At 33.6% G+C, this 17,545-nt stretch overlaps 1 protein-coding gene across 3 annotated transcripts; it reads right to left on the reverse strand.

Moving 5' to 3' along the window:
• Window positions 1–1,812: 1,812 nt before the first annotated feature.
• Window positions 1,813–15,226, reverse strand: LOC125846418 (calcium permeable stress-gated cation channel 1-like). Of its 3 annotated transcripts, none has more exons than XM_049525826.1 (12): window positions 15,212–15,226; window positions 13,645–13,965; window positions 12,606–12,752; window positions 11,968–12,103; window positions 10,569–10,670; window positions 8,669–8,788; window positions 8,440–8,520; window positions 7,169–7,509; window positions 6,049–6,294; window positions 4,461–4,785; window positions 2,547–2,780; window positions 1,813–2,403 (listed from the first exon to the last, which is right to left on the reverse strand). In XM_049525826.1, the coding sequence occupies exons 2-12, from the start codon at window positions 13,956–13,958 to the stop codon at window positions 2,137–2,139; spliced, it is 2,313 nt and encodes a 770-aa protein (XP_049381783.1). In that variant the 5' UTR covers window positions 13,959–13,965; window positions 15,212–15,226; the 3' UTR covers window positions 1,813–2,136. The 3 variants fall into 3 exon arrangements, with proteins under 3 accessions (XP_049381783.1, XP_049381782.1, XP_049381781.1); XM_049525825.1 differs by lacking the exon at window positions 15,212–15,226 and adding an exon at window positions 15,049–15,146; XM_049525824.1 differs by lacking the exon at window positions 15,212–15,226 and adding an exon at window positions 14,724–15,024.
• Between the last annotated feature and the right edge of the window lie 2,319 nt (window positions 15,227–17,545).

The following is a 17,545-nucleotide window of genomic DNA, read 5'->3' on the forward strand; positions in this document are numbered from 1 at the left end:
ACCACAAAAATCACTTCCACCAAATCCAAATATTTTATTTCTAATAGTATCTTCTCCTAGTTTACACACACAACTATTTTAACACCCTCAATATTTCTACTTATACTAAAATGTTATAGAAAAAAGTTAGGAGTAATTGAAGGTCAAAATTGGAATTTAACCTCTAAAAAATCTCAAGGCCAAAAAAAGGAATACTGCCAAAACTAGAAAACTAGGTTTCCAGATCACGTAAATACGTAGGCCGTTGTTCACGTGTCGTGTACTCGTCACGTAATCTTCTTTTTAAAGAAATACTTATATTTTAATCTATTTTTATTATAGTACAATTTTTCTAAAGAATTTTATTATTTTTAATATTAAATAATTATATAAAATAATAAAAAGTTAACTTCAAAGTAGTTATTAAGTAAAAAATAAAAAATCAAACTGAAATGAATTTTAAGTCAAAAAAACAAAAAGTAGGGAGAGACCACTTTTGAATTTGACTTATTTTAAGTCATTTTTTACTTTGTCAAACACTTCCTAACTTATTTTAAGTTATTTTTTATATTTGTCAAATATTTTCTGGAAGTCAAAAACTGACTTAAAAGTAAATTTGATCAACTTTTAAGCCAATTCAAACACCCTATTAGTATATTTTCTCATTATTCAATGGTTGATAGTGTGTAGGAGCTCTTGAATTTTCGAACAATAATTTACCTGCTCTGATACATAAACTAATATTGGTTCATAAATATAACTTATATAATTATAATTATACAGTGGAGAGGAAATGGCCAAACTATCCTTACTGACTTAAGTGAATCTTGTTTCTATCAACAGTCCCATGATCCCAGGGCCGGCTCTTGCCTTTGTAAAATAAGGGTTATGCCTTAGGCCCCCAAATTTTGGGGGATCCAAATTATTATTAAGAATAAATTATGTGTTAAATTTTTATAGAAAAAATTGATTAATTATGATAAAAAATATATATATATTATTTTATCCATTTTAATATCTTTTATACTTTGTTAAAAATAAGAATTAATAGTGAAAATTGTTGAACAAAGTGAATTACAAATTCTTTTTTATTTCTTTTTAAATTTTAGTTTCAAACATTTCAACAAACATATTAAAATGGTGTATACCAAGTCATCAACTTCTTAAATCAGATTATATGGTTCTAACTCTTATCTTTATTTAATAGTTGTCAACTTATTACTTATAATATTATGTTAGCAATTCATATTACCTCGTTGAAAGAATGTTTTTCAATGTTGAGTTGATAAAATCTTACCTAAAATCAATAACTGAAAAAACAATATTAAATACTATTAATTTTCATCTAAATGGTGTATGAAAAATAAATTTTGAATAAATATGTATACGAAGTTTGTTTATATTTTAGGCATCAAATTGAAATTTCGCTTTAGTCCCCCAATTACATTGAGCCGCCCCTGCATGATCCATCCATCAATGATCAACCAACACCTGAGACCTTCTGCTTGTTGTGGGATGCGAGTTTTTCATTTTTATCAAGAAGTTTCATATTCAAGTTCTAGAAATAAAAATATAAAAAAATCGTAATTGGAAGAGCTTCCTAGGTCCAAATAAATCGAAGTCTCATATTTGAGTTTTTGAAATGAAAAAAAAAAAATCATAATCAGGAGAGCTTTCTCCAAGTTAATCGAAGTCTAAGGCGAATCCCGAATTCTGGAGTTGCTTATTGTTGTTCTATGACATAAATATTTACTTTACTTCAATTGAACCACCGCCGGTTATAATAATTTCACATATACAAACTTAAAAAACAGACCAAACAAGAAATCCAGCTTTCTTCTTAAACTGTGATCGATAAAAATAAATACATTCCCTTACAAAGCTTGTGTACAAGATTACATCCTCAGTGTCAACAACCAGCAAATGCTAAAAATATAAACATCCTTAAGTGTACAAAACTTCTAATGCCTACACCTATAGAAACCACCGGAGTTCTTTACAATTTTTTATACTTTCAATGCCAACCGTCCCAACGTAAACTGGTCCAGCCAGCTCAACTATGATGTGTTGAAGTGCTCTCTGTACCACTTAGCTAAGGTTGAATCTCCGCGATCTAACTCTCATGCACAAAGGAGGTGAATATTCCAACCTAACATTCTAAGCTGTATAATGTTCATGAATGACTGCATCAGGAAGTGATGGAGATGAGCCAGCGCTGACTTTGCTGGGAACTGGTGTATTCATTCTTGACTGGCGTTTTGTGGGGACAAGAACGCTATCAGTCTCCAGTTTCATCATGAAGTCCTCATCTTCATCCTCATCATCGTCTTTGAAAACAGGATGCACATAAGCATTTTGAAGGTAGCCCTTCAGATTAAGATTCGGTTCCCTTGCTTGTTCCAGGGTATCTCTCATCCTTGCTTCCTGAAATTGAGAAGAAGACAACCTTAGTCGTAGACATTTGAAGAAAAACAAAATGGAAACACTGCCAATGTTTACAAAAAAGAATGAGCTTTACTATTGTAACAGTGAAAGTTCTTATTTGCAAGATGTGCTTCCACACACACCTGTATCGGATATTTGGTGAAAGCTGGCTCATAACGACCTTTGCAGTACAAGTGAAATGAGATGGTCAGCACTGGAAGGGCAATCAGGAAAGGTGCTGACTGAGTAGCATGTTTTGTACCTAGCAAGCCCAGTAGAGATAACTGAGAAAAGCACAGTGCGAAAATTATACGTCCATGAACATCTGGCCAGAATGCTGCTGCACTTTCGTACTCCTGATTGTATACATTTATAATCTGCAAGGTCTCAGGAAAAGAATCCATCAGAAAAAGCTAATTGTAACATGCAACCATGTCTACATCAACAATTTCATATCAGTAGCATTAGCATATGCAAATAGGTGACTGATAATAAATTTTACTAGGAGATGTGAAATTGGTCATGAAAAACTTGTATCTAGCATCAGCAATTTCACCACGAATTAAGTAAATTAATTCTCCTCATCTTCACGAGGAACAAAGATCACACATAAATTAAGTACACAAACATACCATAGAGAAGTAGTAAATGAATAGAAGACACTACCATGATATATTAATAATAGACCTACTGTGGAGACTTGTTAATTACATATTGGCATGGAACAGCAAAAGGTATGTTATATCAAGGATAGTTGTACAGCTCCCTCAACTACATGCATCTCCATCAGTACAAGTACTCCACATTCCCTTTGTCTGGATTAAATGTGGGAAGAATTAATACTACCAGTTAACACATACCCCAGTTAATGTAGTGTTGCATGTGGCCTAAGAAACAACATTAAAACGGCATTCATATGAACACAACATATCCTTGAACCCATGGGATTACATGTCTGATCCCCATATCAAAGCTGATGTAATCCCTAGCTCCCTCAACTACATGCATCTCCATCAGTACAAGTACTCCACATTCCCTTTGTCTGGATTAAATGTGGAAAGAATTAATACTACCAGTTAACAAATACCCCAGTTAATGTAGTGTTGCATGTGGCCTAAGAAACAACATTAAAACGGCATTCATATGAACACAACATATCCTTGAACCCATGGAATTCCATGTCTGATCCCAATATCAAAGCTGATGTAATCCCTAGCATGTCATCTAAGTAGAAGTAGGGCATACATAACTAGTTCAAAGGATATCAACTTTGTCTTGACACCATAATCGTTACAAGTACAATTGAAGTGCCTTATGATACTCCATCCGTTTCAATTTATTTGTCTTAGTTTGACTTGACACGGAATTTAAGAAAGTAAATTAGATCTTTGAATCTTGTGGTCATAAACAAAAAAATATGTATAATGACCCTTTAATCTTTGTGGTCTTAAACATGTCATGTGGGATATTGAAATTAAAGAGTTGTCAAATTAGAGTAGATGCCTTGTTTTTAAAACAAACTGAAAGGAAAGTACGACAAACAAATTGACACATAGGAAGTAAACAAAGTTTTGCTTATTTTATCACATGGATATTTTATTAAACAAGTATCCTGTTCTATTATCCTTTCATTCAAACTGGTGCAGTTAATTAAGAATCTATTTTGTTTTCTTAGCTCAAGTAAATCTTCTATATATCTTTTATCACAATTTTCCATAATTATATAATTAATGACTTTGTTTTGCCACATTCAATTCCCCCCACATAATTTGCAAAATCCGGTTGGAAACCACAGTTAATTGAAGTTATTTGTATTTAGTATAGAATGGTGCTCTAACGTGTCTTTAATTCGCTAAGTGGCTATTCTTCTTCGCTTTCTAAATCCTAAAGAGAGTTATCATGTCGTTGAATCCCGTTTTGAGAAAAATTGGGCACGATAGCATGACGACTCAGCAAGTTTGTAATATTTGAAAACTTTATGATGTAATAAAGCGCCACATGTTCTAAAGACTAAACACAGTGAGATATAGGCATAAGAAGGAAGAGAGAAGACGAACCTGATGACGATATACTACATATGCAAGGCCAAAGAAGACCAATATGAACGGAAGCAGAAATGGTGTGACCACAGCATAGACAAGCCCCAATAAGAAATATAATTGTATCTGTGGTTCCCCTGTGTTGAAACCAACGCTTCCAGGATCCATTGCCTCTTCTCTATCTTTTTCCGTCTTAACCAAGAAAAAGTTCTTCAAGTGGTAAAATATTAGCGGCTTCAGCCTTAGGATCTCTCCAGCAATACCAGCCCACCCGTCAACCATTATGTAGGTTATGAAGAAGGATGCTTTCATAGGAACTGCGACACCAATTGTTTTAGGGATTCTGCAGAAAATATAGGAAATTTTATAGCAAGATGCTCTTAAGTAAAAGGATATGGACTAGCAAAACTTGCCAAAGAATGGAAAACTTGGAATGCACCTAATAGGAATATAGGATAACACTGGCAATGCGAATATAATAGCAGAATCAGCACATAAAGAACCAATCATATATTGGCTGGAACCAATAGGACTAGTATCAACTAAAGATGTATTTCCGCATATTCAAGAAGACAATATAAGACATTATTAAATATACTACAATTAAGTTTTTCAAGTATAGGACAGCTTAACGATCCTCTCAAGTGCAAAGAAAATCTTCTAGAAACTGAAGGAACTTGCCAAACACAATACCAGTATCCAACACTCATACTGAAGTCCATGTAACATACTTCTAGAACTAGAAATTTAACTCTATTACAGGCATGGAACTCTGAACAGGAATGATCTCGTTAATCAGCATGGGTTTTAGGATAGTAAAAGAGCATAAATACATGATAGCATGCATGGTCTACATGACCATTTTCACGTATAGGTTGAGGCCATCTGTAACGAGGAAGCCTAGCCTATATGAATTGTTTCCTTCTCTTTTCTTCTAATAGGTCATATCCAGTGGCGGATCTAGGATTTTCACTTAGGGAGTTCGAAAAATAAAAATCTAGTGTCAACCTCTTGAACTTGGAACCTCAAGGTGAAATTTGAACCTCTAAATCACTAAGCCAACCTCGTCTTATGTTCATAATAAAAATCTATATCTATACATAAAAAATATAAAAAATTACTTTATATATACAGTATAATTCCCCCTACATCCACCACTGGTCATATCTACTGTTTTCTTGTAACACCCAACTTCACCAGGACTAGAAAACTGCCCCCGCCAACCTCGTCTTATGTTCATAATAAAAATCTATATCTATACATAAAAAATATAAAAAATTACTTTATATATACAGNCCAATTAAACATTTCACCAAGTCCCTAGAGGACTGAGCTTCACAGAAACTGATATCTCAGTAATGTCATGCTTAACTCCATACGGGTGTCCAAAGACATTGCACTTTACTATTCTGAATAATTTATTAGAGCAGAACTGAAAGAGTACATCTATGTGGACATTATAGAGAAACACTCTTTACGTGGCCATTGTTCTACCCGCTGCATCAGAAGCAGGCTCTAACTGCATTCCCAAAATTTCCCCATTGATTCACAAGTTAAAGAAAGGCTGATACAAATCTAGTAACATATTTTCGCTAAAACAACTTACTGGTTTGCTGACTGATTGAGAAAGGTACTTAGTTGTTCAAATGCAGCTCCTGCAATTATATTCCCGAGGAACACATTTACAATAGTGAAGATGTAGTATTTAGATGCAGATTTCCTCTCTAGAGCTGATATGCTTAGCCAGCCCTCAAATTTGGACATCATCATCAATATGGTTGGCAGAAATATGAGAAAGATCTTCAAAGCAATCCCAGGTAGAAAACCTTGGATGAATGCCTTGATGAAAGGTCTGCATGATAAATCAGTAGAATTATTAGGCATAAAAGAGTAATAAAAAAAACCTACATTTGAGATAAGCTGGTGCATGACTTCTATGATCATGATTGGCAAAAATACCAACTCAGATAACAGCCCATTCCTCAGCACAAAGACCAAAAAGGAGAGCAGAAAGCAAGAAAAGAATTTGGAAGAACCACTAGCAGAGTAAATTCAGCATATATAGATAGTGTTTCATTGCTGTGTATGACTTGTCATGTCAATTTAGCATCACAAAGAAATCAGAAATCCATGGATCATCTCACTACGTAAATAGAAAATAGCATTTCTAGGTTGCACACTTTTGTCAAACATCTCTTTTGTGAGTGATGACATAATGTAAAAGCGATTAAGTATCTCAAGGAATGAGATGGCACAAATCATACAAAGCTAAACTAACTATGCACAATTCACCAATGCCAAACAAGTTCCAGTAAGTACTCACAAATATCAAACCACTAAAATTTGTTTTTGAAATTGTTCTCACGATGAGACTTAAAATAAATGAACAAAAGTAAAAAGACAAACCACTAGATTTTGTTTTTGAATTGTTTTTTTTTTTTTTTTGAGACGGTAACGGTTGTATGTAGTAAGCACAAATCAGTAATGGGTTGTACTGAAACCATATATACAAGTGAGCAAAACCTAAAGTGTCTAGGACATATATAGTATCTTCTGAGTAGACCTGATTGCACCAAAAACCATATATACATTTTGTTTTTTGAATTATTGTCGCTAGAGTCTTGAAATAAATGAACCAAGGTATCATATCTCCATCAAGGATCATGAGTACGACAAAAACTAATGAGAGATGAGGCTGCAGAACAAGTGTGTAATGTGGTACTCACTCGTCAATGATAACTTTCAGAAATGGTGCTTTCTTCCTAATCCCATCAAGGCTGGCAAGGGTTTGGACAAATGCAATTGGGATCATGAAGAAGAATGTCAGAAAAAAGAAGCCAACAGCAATAATGAGCTTCCTAATTGTCAAAGAAACATAGGGGATTGCCAGGTTGTTCCAAAATACATCACGTGGCTCTGGAGCCCATTCTGTCAACCACAAGGTTGGATTTCTGGATTGCTGTGTTTGTGCACAAACAGCAGCACCCCACCGCGATTTGAAGGAGACAAATGATGCAGGCATGGTAGACTTTGGGTCTTTTTCTACCCTTTGTTTCTCTTCAGCTATCTACAAGTAAAGTCAGACCAAGGCATTAGTATAATTAGAGCATAACAACAACAACATATACAGCTAAGGGGAGTCTGGGGAGGGTGGTGTGTATGCGGCCTTACCCCTACCTTGTATAGGTAGAGAGGTTGTTTCCGATAGGCCCTCGTCTCAAGTAAAGCATATCAAAATCAAGTATCGAAACGAAATACAGAAGTGAAGAAGACATGCTAGAAACAAAAGGAGAAGTGAACAGTAACGACAGCAAATAATACAACCAAAGCAAAGGAAGACAACAGCATCGACCAACAAGAACAAACTCAATGTAATCCCACCGGTGGGGTTTGAAGAGGGTAGAGTGTACGCAGACCTTACCCCTAAACCTTGAGAAGGTAAAGAGGTTGTTTCCGATAGACATGAAAAAGAAGCAGAAGTAACAAGCAGAAACGACAGTAAGAAAATAGGATATCGACGCTAAAGAAACACAAGTAGTAAGAGAAATCTAAAGATTAGGGAAAAAAAAAGAAGACTATTAATACTCTGAGAATGGAAAATATGCCCGCCCTCCTACTAATCTTCTACCCTAATATTCTACCTCCACACCCTCTATCCAACAGCATCAACCATAAACAGAAAAAAGAAAGGGACAACAGGAAAAGACAAGAAAAAGAGAATAGACTCATTTGTGAATGTACCAATGTCAGATAAATGGTTAATGGAAAGGAAAGTTATGTCCAATGGGATATCCTTTTCTAGTAAACAGGAATTTCTTTTTCCAGTGGAGATCCTTTACATATAACATATCAATGTTCAGTGGTGCTGAAAGCAAGTCATTCACAGTATTCTCCATGACACACTCTACGCCTCTGATCTAAGAAGGATAGTTAAGTCAATAACATGTCGATTGGAAATCTTTCAACTTATTTAGGGAGATTAAAGTGTGGTATTTACCTCTTTTGTCAATCTTTCAATTTCAGCAATCTGATGCTCGATTGCGTCAACTTTTGCTCCAAAGCATCCAAGGAAACCAGTCTGCAAATTTTAAAAAAGAACGTACTGAAACAACTGGTTTAGAGGTAGACAAAACTTTGTTAAAGAAGTACTAATTGAGCCTCGGAACATACTTTATGATATTAGAAGTTAGAAATAACAATCTGTAGGATCAGGGACACATCCATACCTTCATCATAGGCCGTTTTGATTGATCCCTAGAGTACTTAAGTTGGTAATAGTCGAGCCAATTTTGCTTACTCTTCTTCTCCTTCACCAATTTTGCTAGTTTGTTGGCATTATAAACACCCTATAGTAAAATCCAAGTAAGTGAATAAAGATGAAATAGCATATCAACATAAAAAATAAAGCATAAATGAAAAATTTGCATATAATAAGAAAATTTTAGTCCATCCTACTGAAATATTTAACATGCAAGTAACTTTTATCAGGGGATAGTAAAATCTAAGACCAACCTATCAGAGCACAAACTGATGAATAATTATTCTACAAGGGATAATAAATGCTGATAACTTCCATGAAAAGAAGCATTACGTATGAGAAAGAAGATAAAAGAACAAACTTACAGAAAAAATTGTAAGTTGAAATTTCAATTACTAAAATAGATAATAGCTTTTAAGATGACTGACAAAACTTTCAGAAGGTTTCACACAAAAAATCCATACTGGATGATTCATACTTCTATTCCTACCTTTAAGTTATATTCAGATCTTTGCCTTCTATCGTGTTATGTTGTCACATCATAACTTACTTTAAATACTCCATTTTAGTTCCTAATGTCTCTTCGCCTGCAGAACTAGTTGTCTTCCTTATGCTAAGCCACAAGTCCTTAATTCCTCCTACTGCAGTAATAAGCAACACTAATGCAGATATTGACATTTGGGTGGGCTCAATGTAAGACAATTCTTCAATTTTGTTATTTGCTTTTACATTGGGAGTGGAAACCTAATTGGTCGATTGCACCCATGGGTATGGCCTAATTGTCAATGAAGTGGGTTGAGAATCCTAGGCACACACTAGGTGATTCCTACTGCAGTTGTCCAAGTCTTGGTTGATAGAGTTACGAGGTACCTATGGTAGGAGGCAGGTACCGCATACAATTAGTCAAGGTGTGCACAAGTTGCCCGGATGCCATATATATAATTAAAAAAAAAACTATTTGGTGGATTAGCTTATGAAAAGTTCACAAAAAAAGATAATCTAAATTGAAGTTTACTAGTGCCCCTTCCCATGATGAACTAAAATGATTGGTTCGAGAAAGCCTATACGGAAAGTTTCTAAGTTGAAAAAAAGAAGCACGAATTGGTGTCCTCAATCAGTCAATTTCTTTTTTCTTCCTGTTTGTGATTATATGTCAAGATGAACAAATAGACACCTGTTGGCATTCCAGCCTTCCTTCTCCTTTCAGGCCTATCCAAAAGAGAATCCAGTACTTCTTGGTCGTGAATATCTGAACTGGTTGTTTGCTGTTCAAGAATTCTTGTGAAGGGCGAGGTTCAAACGAGGAAAGGCTTACGGTGGATACCTAGGCACCCAGAGACGAGGAAGGGCGTAGTAATCGACGAAATGCTTATATCTCAAGATGAAGAACACATAAAGAAATATACACAACTAGCAATGACAGACTCCATATCTATGGAACTGACATACCAAACATGTTTACAGTCTCGTCTCAAAAGAGTATAGCCAGTTCTGTTCCCAGCCAAGGGCTACTGGCCTTGAGGAAGTGATTACTTGGCCATGAGAAGATATACCAACCTAAACTACATCCATCCATCTACATGGTAGGGAGTATTAGAAGCTACATAAAAATGTGACATCGTCTAACCACTTAAGAATTTAAATGAGATGGTGCACAATACAACATGGCGTCGAACTGTGACGTGTGCCTAACCCACTCATCACGCACCGCGTCTTATCAGTTATCACTAGCCCAAAGTTTTGGGGGCTTCAACAAGGAGCATAATTTCAACAACAAAAAATATATCACTTCCTCAAAACAATATGAGATACTTGTCTTTTTTATCAGTAAAACAACATGAGATACTTGTATTCCACCAAGTTCGAACCTGATGCATGAGATAATGATCTTGATGGTTAACCAGGAAAAAGTGCTCCACACATTCACTAACTGATTCATCAGCATCAGGTGGAACATTCCTAACAAGGACCTGTAATAATCAAATTTTAGCACAAGAAGTAATGTAGATAAAAGTTGCAGTCACATTGTTCAAGATAGTAGGCTAAAAAAATCCAGATGGCAATAGGAAATGAGGTATATTCATTCTACGTAAACTAGTCTATTGTTTATTCAAAACAAAAATCTAGATACTTGTAAATATGTTCCTCAAATTAAGTTCTCAGAAGGAGCACTAATGTGTCAAAACCTAAGAATGCTACTATGATTAGCTCTCTCCAGAAAAAAAAATTACACTAGTAAAATCAATGTAAATACATATTTTCTATATGTAATGTAAGACTTAGTGAAAACCCCATGAAAATACACTTACTCTACACTCCCTTCTAACAATTTACCCTGATGTCATCTACTCTCTTAATAAGGTTTTGACTAAGATATGAACAAAAATGCACCACAGAGCCATACCATCAAGGGGGGAGGAAATGGAAGTTACGAGACCCTCTGCTATTAAGTTTTCTTCCTACTGCTTAATCAAATGGCTAATATACATAAAAGAGTAATTGTTATCAATGAAATTGTAAAAAAAGGCCCAACATGCTTCACTCCACCTCATAATTCAAGGAGGTAAAAGTAATGTTTTGTCTCCTGAAAACTGCTTTCAAAAAGCTCAGAAGATCTCTGTCCACACATTAGATAAATTAAAGTTTAAACAGACATGCAGCTTGGGGGTATGTTAAATGGACGAAAGAGGTCAAAAGAAATTAAAATTTTCAGTTCTAATTCTGTTTATGGCTATCACAATCCCACCCACACACACAAAAAAATTATCGGGCAAAGGAGTTCTAAATATATTAACCACTTACTTGGGGAAATTACAGGCTTAATTTATTGCTTCAAACTAATCAAATGCATAAAGGAGTATTGCAAATAATTTCAAGAAGAACCAATGTTTCAGTCAACCTATAGAGAGACCAAAAAGTTGACAGAGGTAAACATGAAGTTGTCATCTGTTCACTGCCTTCCAGAAATTCATAATATATTTATCCATAGATTAGCCACCAAATCACGCAAACCATGAGAAGATTAAGATTGCAAATTTCAAACACAAACAAGAAAGCAGAAACTTAGAAACTTTAATTACTCTCTTAAGTTTGAACAGTTAAGGAGAAATGCCATGTCAGCTTCAATATCTGTCTATCAACTTTGTAAAAACATAATGCATTTGCAGAGAACAAATGCGTCAGTGATTAAATACATTTTCCAGAAACTAAATTTGCTAACACAGAAGAATTTCGATGTTCAATTTCGAAAAGTAAGGTGATACATACTGTATATTGGTCGGGGCGACGTTTTTCAGAGGCAACAAACTGCAACCTCATGGCTGCAACTTTTGCATACTCAGTTTTTAAGACATAGCAGGTCCAGAATGAGAAGGCATAAGCCATTACAATATGAGTCCAAAACCTGCAAAAATCCAGGTCAATACGAATTACGCTATGGAGTTTTAAAGGTAAGCAAAAGGGTATTGCCATTTTACTAGTAGATAACTTCACTTGAATGTTAAATATGGACTTTCAAGCTGGAATGTAAAATGGGTAACATATCTCAGAACTGGGACACTAAATATGGACTGCAAACCCATTCAATGACTAATCCTCAAAACATGTCCAAGACAAATCTTGTTAGCAAGTTACTAGGTGGTCTCGCCAAGAAATTTGAAAAAAATTGAAGGATTAACTGCAGAATTTTCATTCATGGCCCAAGAAGAAATCTAGTCAAGGTCATGCAAAAGCAAAACAGGCTACAAATAGCATCATGCTAAAACTAAAAACAAGAGGAAGATGTCAAAAGTTTTCAAGACGTAAGACCTACATCAAAGACGACTTAAATGTTGATAAAAACAATTTCGTAATGGCAAATCTACTGAATCAAATTCTTCAAAATTTTGAAAGATAAATCTCCAAACCTGAGTGATCCAAGCGGAACATTTGAAATGGAAAGCTTATCAATGTCACTATAAGTAAAGTCGGATTTTGTCAGAGTGCTATTTGTCCAATTTACAGGTACCAGGATTGCCCACGCAAGCAACGTTATAGGAACAAAGATTTTTAGCCTGCAGAAATCAAGAAGCAGTAATCATCACAGACCGCCCAGTTTCTCAAAATAGAATGAAGGCAACAAAGGCAATACGCTTTAGTAGGAACAAAGGAGCTATGAAGTATACAACATTGAAATTGCTATCGTGCTGATTCTTTTTCCTGTTTCTGTTGCAACCTCGATTGGATAGATGACTGATTGAATGTTAAGACACCTAAATCCCCTTCCATTATAAGGATCATCCTCATCCATTCATTTAAGAAGTCAAAAAAGAAACTATTTGAAAAACATGACCACCTATTTATCTTGATTTTACAGTATAAGCAAACAGCCAACAAAGAAGATAAGATAATCCAGTATGTTCGGTTTTTTTCGGATTTTCACGTGAATCAAGAGATTGAAGCAACAAACTAAAGTATTGATGTTTCAAGTTCTAAACTCCAGGTTGAAAGCAGTCCCCTAGCCTGGTTATGACAGCAGATATGTGGTTTTCTATTTTATTGTCACTGTTTGAAGTCAACCCTATTATTGATACAATCAAATGAGACGTCAAAGATCCTCAATAGAAATACAGTCAGTCACCTTCGTTATTTTTTATGAGTTAACAGTCACATTCACTTAAAAATAAAAAGATAAATAATGAGCAATCTTTCAAATAACAGCTCATTTTATAGGGTCTATTCTGATATTTTCATATTGGATGCACCGTGTAATCATTCTTATCCGAAATGAATCCAGTTAACATGAAAAAGCAAAATAAAATGGTAATAATACAATATTTTTAACATGTTAATCAACATGGTTTACCAAAGAAAAATAGAATGGTATTAAAAACGTGGTTACTATAAACAATCGCACAGATATGCTTTATGACTCCAATAGTGATATCAATAATTAGAAAGCCATACCCTAGCAAGTATATGCGCAAATAAACAGCAGAGTCCAACCCTGCATGGTCAATAAGCTCAGGTTCAGGCATTTTCAGTGCATCTGGTATCCAGTTCAGAAACCTTATATATGCCCTCCAATCAACATTAACAAATTTGGCGACGAATGCCCCAGAGCGGGTGGGACTGTGTCTCAACCCCTTAAGATACCATTTGGGGAAATAAACTCTGTCATTGAATGGTTGGAGCCGCAAAATTGCAAATGCCACAAGAAAGATCAAGGCAGATATAATATTTATTGCTGCTGCAAGGCCTATATCTCCAAGCGTCGCCATCTAGTACCTGTAAAGAGAAGGTCAATGTCCTGCTTAGATAACAAGTAAACAACAAGGAAAACATACACTTCCGGATCTTCCCATCAACTCCCTCCCTTCCGAAGGTTAATTAAGCCACGAGACAGAACAATCAAAGTAAATATAGGCTGCTGCAAGTTTTAACCTCTCAAACAGGAAACCCTCACACTATGAAACACAATCCCTGATACTTCCTTTCCACTTTTGTTATAATATGAACTTCTATTTTTATAAACCCTTGCCAGACATAATTTATAGTATCAACATCTATGGACAAAGATAAATACTTCCTTTCCACCTTTGTTATAATATGAACTTATATTTCTACATTCAGCTGCTTCTTACCAACTTACTGTTTAAAGCAAGTTTCAGTTGGATTACTTTGACTTATCAAAATTACCATATACTCCTAATTGATAAAACAAATATGTAAAAATACAACTGATCATCTGTATTTCTTTAACTCAGAGAATCTGGGGAAATGGAAATTCAAAATACACAAATTAGAAAGGTAGAAAATCAATCGAATAAGCAACCCAAAATGGCAAAAAAAAAAAAAAAGGTCCGTAACTGTCAGAATTCACAAAAGATCATCACAAATCAGAGATTAGGAAACACATGAAATCTTATACACATTCAGAAAACTACTTACTTCTTCGCTGAAATCAAGCAAAAGTAAAACCCCAATTCATCAACAAAAACCCTTTCCAAACACAAAAAAAAAAAGTTGCAGAAAGAAGATCATACTATTGTGAGTTGTGACTATATATCACTTTCCAATTACAGAGCTGCTGAGTATAACAGAAAAGCAGAGTAACAATAGCCGATCGGAGAAGTACAATAACTTCAAAGCTCCATAAAAGCCAACAGTTGTCACTTTTCCCCCTTTCTCATACTTTAACTAAACTCCAACCCCCAATAAACCAAAACCCCACCGAGTCACAATAACGTAATGTAGTTTTTCTTGCACTATTTTGGATAATAATGAGAAGAAAGTGTATTCACCATAATAGGAAAATTATTCAAGAAAAGAAAGTGGCAAGTTGGTTTTTTTCAACAGAACTCCACCCACCAAATCAAGAAGTAATATATAATGTAGATATTTTTCTTGCACTGTTTTGGATAATAATGAAAACGATGCAAGAAAATTGACGCTTTTTGCACAGATGACCACGAACTGTGTTGAGATAGGATTGAAGATGAAAGCAAAAGTACGTTTCAGCACAGATACTTACTATTAAAGATGAATGATGGTAACGTTTTTTTTTTTTGTTTTTTGAGAAACGAATTGATCTCTCTTCTTCAATTGTCTAAAGTAAAATAAATACTGGAATTAATTATTAAGTATTATTATTACTGTATTGAGGAGTTTGTGAAATTGAGAAGTTTCTTCACTTTGGCTGTCGGCAAAGGACCACGTGGTTATAACGGCTACTTCTTTGCTGTTGTGGACCCCGTTAGCCCCTAATGTTTTGAAAATTACATGAAATGGCTTCTTCTATTGTATTTAAATTAAATAAATACATATTCCGGTTCATTTTTATTTGTTATTATTTCATTAGATACCCTTGTTACGAAAAATAATTATTATATAGATATTTTACAATTCTATCCCTATTAATTTGTATTTTGTATTGGGTCTTGAAAAATCAAATGGAATTTATTTTCTTGATATGGCAAAAATAACACATAAAAATAAAAATTTATTTTAAAAATAAGTAACAAATAAAAATGAATAAAATTTTAATATACTTTTTTTCGACTCCACACGTAATACTATGCTAAATATATATTATTATGGTCAATTGAACTGTCCCTTTATTTAAAACAAAAATAACAAAGAAATTTTGAGGTCGATAGTCAAATCTTTTAACTTTTTTTGTCGTCTCAACTTGGCTATCAATACGTTTACTCATTTAACGTAAATTGTACATAATTTTTAATTTGATGAAAAAAGTTCTACAAGTATTAATATTATAAATTGTAAAATTATATAAAAAGTTGTGATCAAAGTAATATTTTTTAGCATTTAACTTTTCAAATACTTAGTAATTAATCATACAAAGTGAATATAAAGTGAGAAAATAGAGATTACATTTTAGTAATTATTATTGAGTTTAAGTGTATATTTATATAAAAAAAAAACAATAGCAAAGAAATTTAGTTTTTCATACTATTAGAGCTGTTAACTTTGATGCTAGAAGTACAATATTTGATCTTGTTAGGTCCCTTGATGTTCTTCTCTGTCTTTCATTATTTACTTTTTTTCTTTTTCTTTTTTGTTGTTTTAATATTCTTCTTCATTGTTGGAAGTGTAAAACTATTAGTTAAACACGCGATTTTATGACAGTGCTAGAGCCTATATGCATGACCTAACTGAATAAGAGAATACACTTTTATAATCTGTTTATTTGCACGATATTATTAATATAAAACTTGAAATATAAAAATAAGATATGCATATATTTTTTTAATCATAGACTACATGTATAATATATATTTATACAACATTAAAATAAAGATGAGATATGTATACATTTTATTTTTGCAAATTTAATTTGTAAGATCTGAATATTATGTTATTACGCTGGCAAATGTAGAAAAATCTAGCATGCATATGTGATATGTTTTTTTTATTTCCCACATTATTTTCCCTATTAGCTTAACCGTTTTAAAATGAACTAATTAATTACCAAACAAAAACTTGACTAGCCATTTACCCAGTCAAGTATCCATTATCCAGCACTAAAAGTTTTAATGAATCAATGAAATTGAAAATTATTTGGAATGCCAAAGAGCTTTTGATAAATATGAGAATTTGAACAAGTTGGTATTAATAATTAGTTTTGTAAACAAAATAATGATAACGTCAGAGACGATATTTTTGGAGTCTTCGAAGGCGTGCCGACATGTCACAAACCTTTCTTTTTCTGACTCTGAAATAATGCAACCGTTTTTGTTGTTAAGCAAATGTTTTCTTTATTAATAATCACAACACATGAAAATAGTTATTCCCCCCATTTTAATTTATATGTTAGTTTTTACTTTTCAAGATTCAAACAACGTATTTTTTATTAAAATTTTGAAATTATTTTTCTATCAAATCAAAATTGTGATTTATAATATTTTTTAATTGAAAAAGTTAAACAGATAACTTCTTTTAATATAATATTGATCGTGTATCACACAAATTCTTATATTAAAAATAATTGCAAGTTGAATATACGGTGCTTGTGGATTCTAGTTATTGGTGAACGGTGTGGCAGTTGGTGTATTGACTATTTTTTTAATTTCTTATTTTAAAAATAAATAATTAAAACAAAGCGACAGAACCATGATTATCTCGCGTTAATTATGTGTTGAACCCGTGGTTAGTCATAAAGAAGATGCCCAAAATGAAAAGGAAAAAAAAAGTTGAAATTATTCTACCTTTTTCTTAAAGGAAAATATTATATTCCACTATTTGGACGCGGGAATATTATGTCGACTTCCTAATTCTCTATTCCCATTAATCATTATTATTTATGAAAACTCATAAAGAAATCTATTTTTGGCAATTGAATTTTCGC

This window comes from Solanum stenotomum, chromosome 12, assembly GCF_019186545.1.
Source record: "Solanum stenotomum isolate F172 chromosome 12, ASM1918654v1, whole genome shotgun sequence".
NCBI lineage: Eukaryota > Viridiplantae > Streptophyta > Magnoliopsida > Solanales > Solanaceae > Solanum > Solanum stenotomum.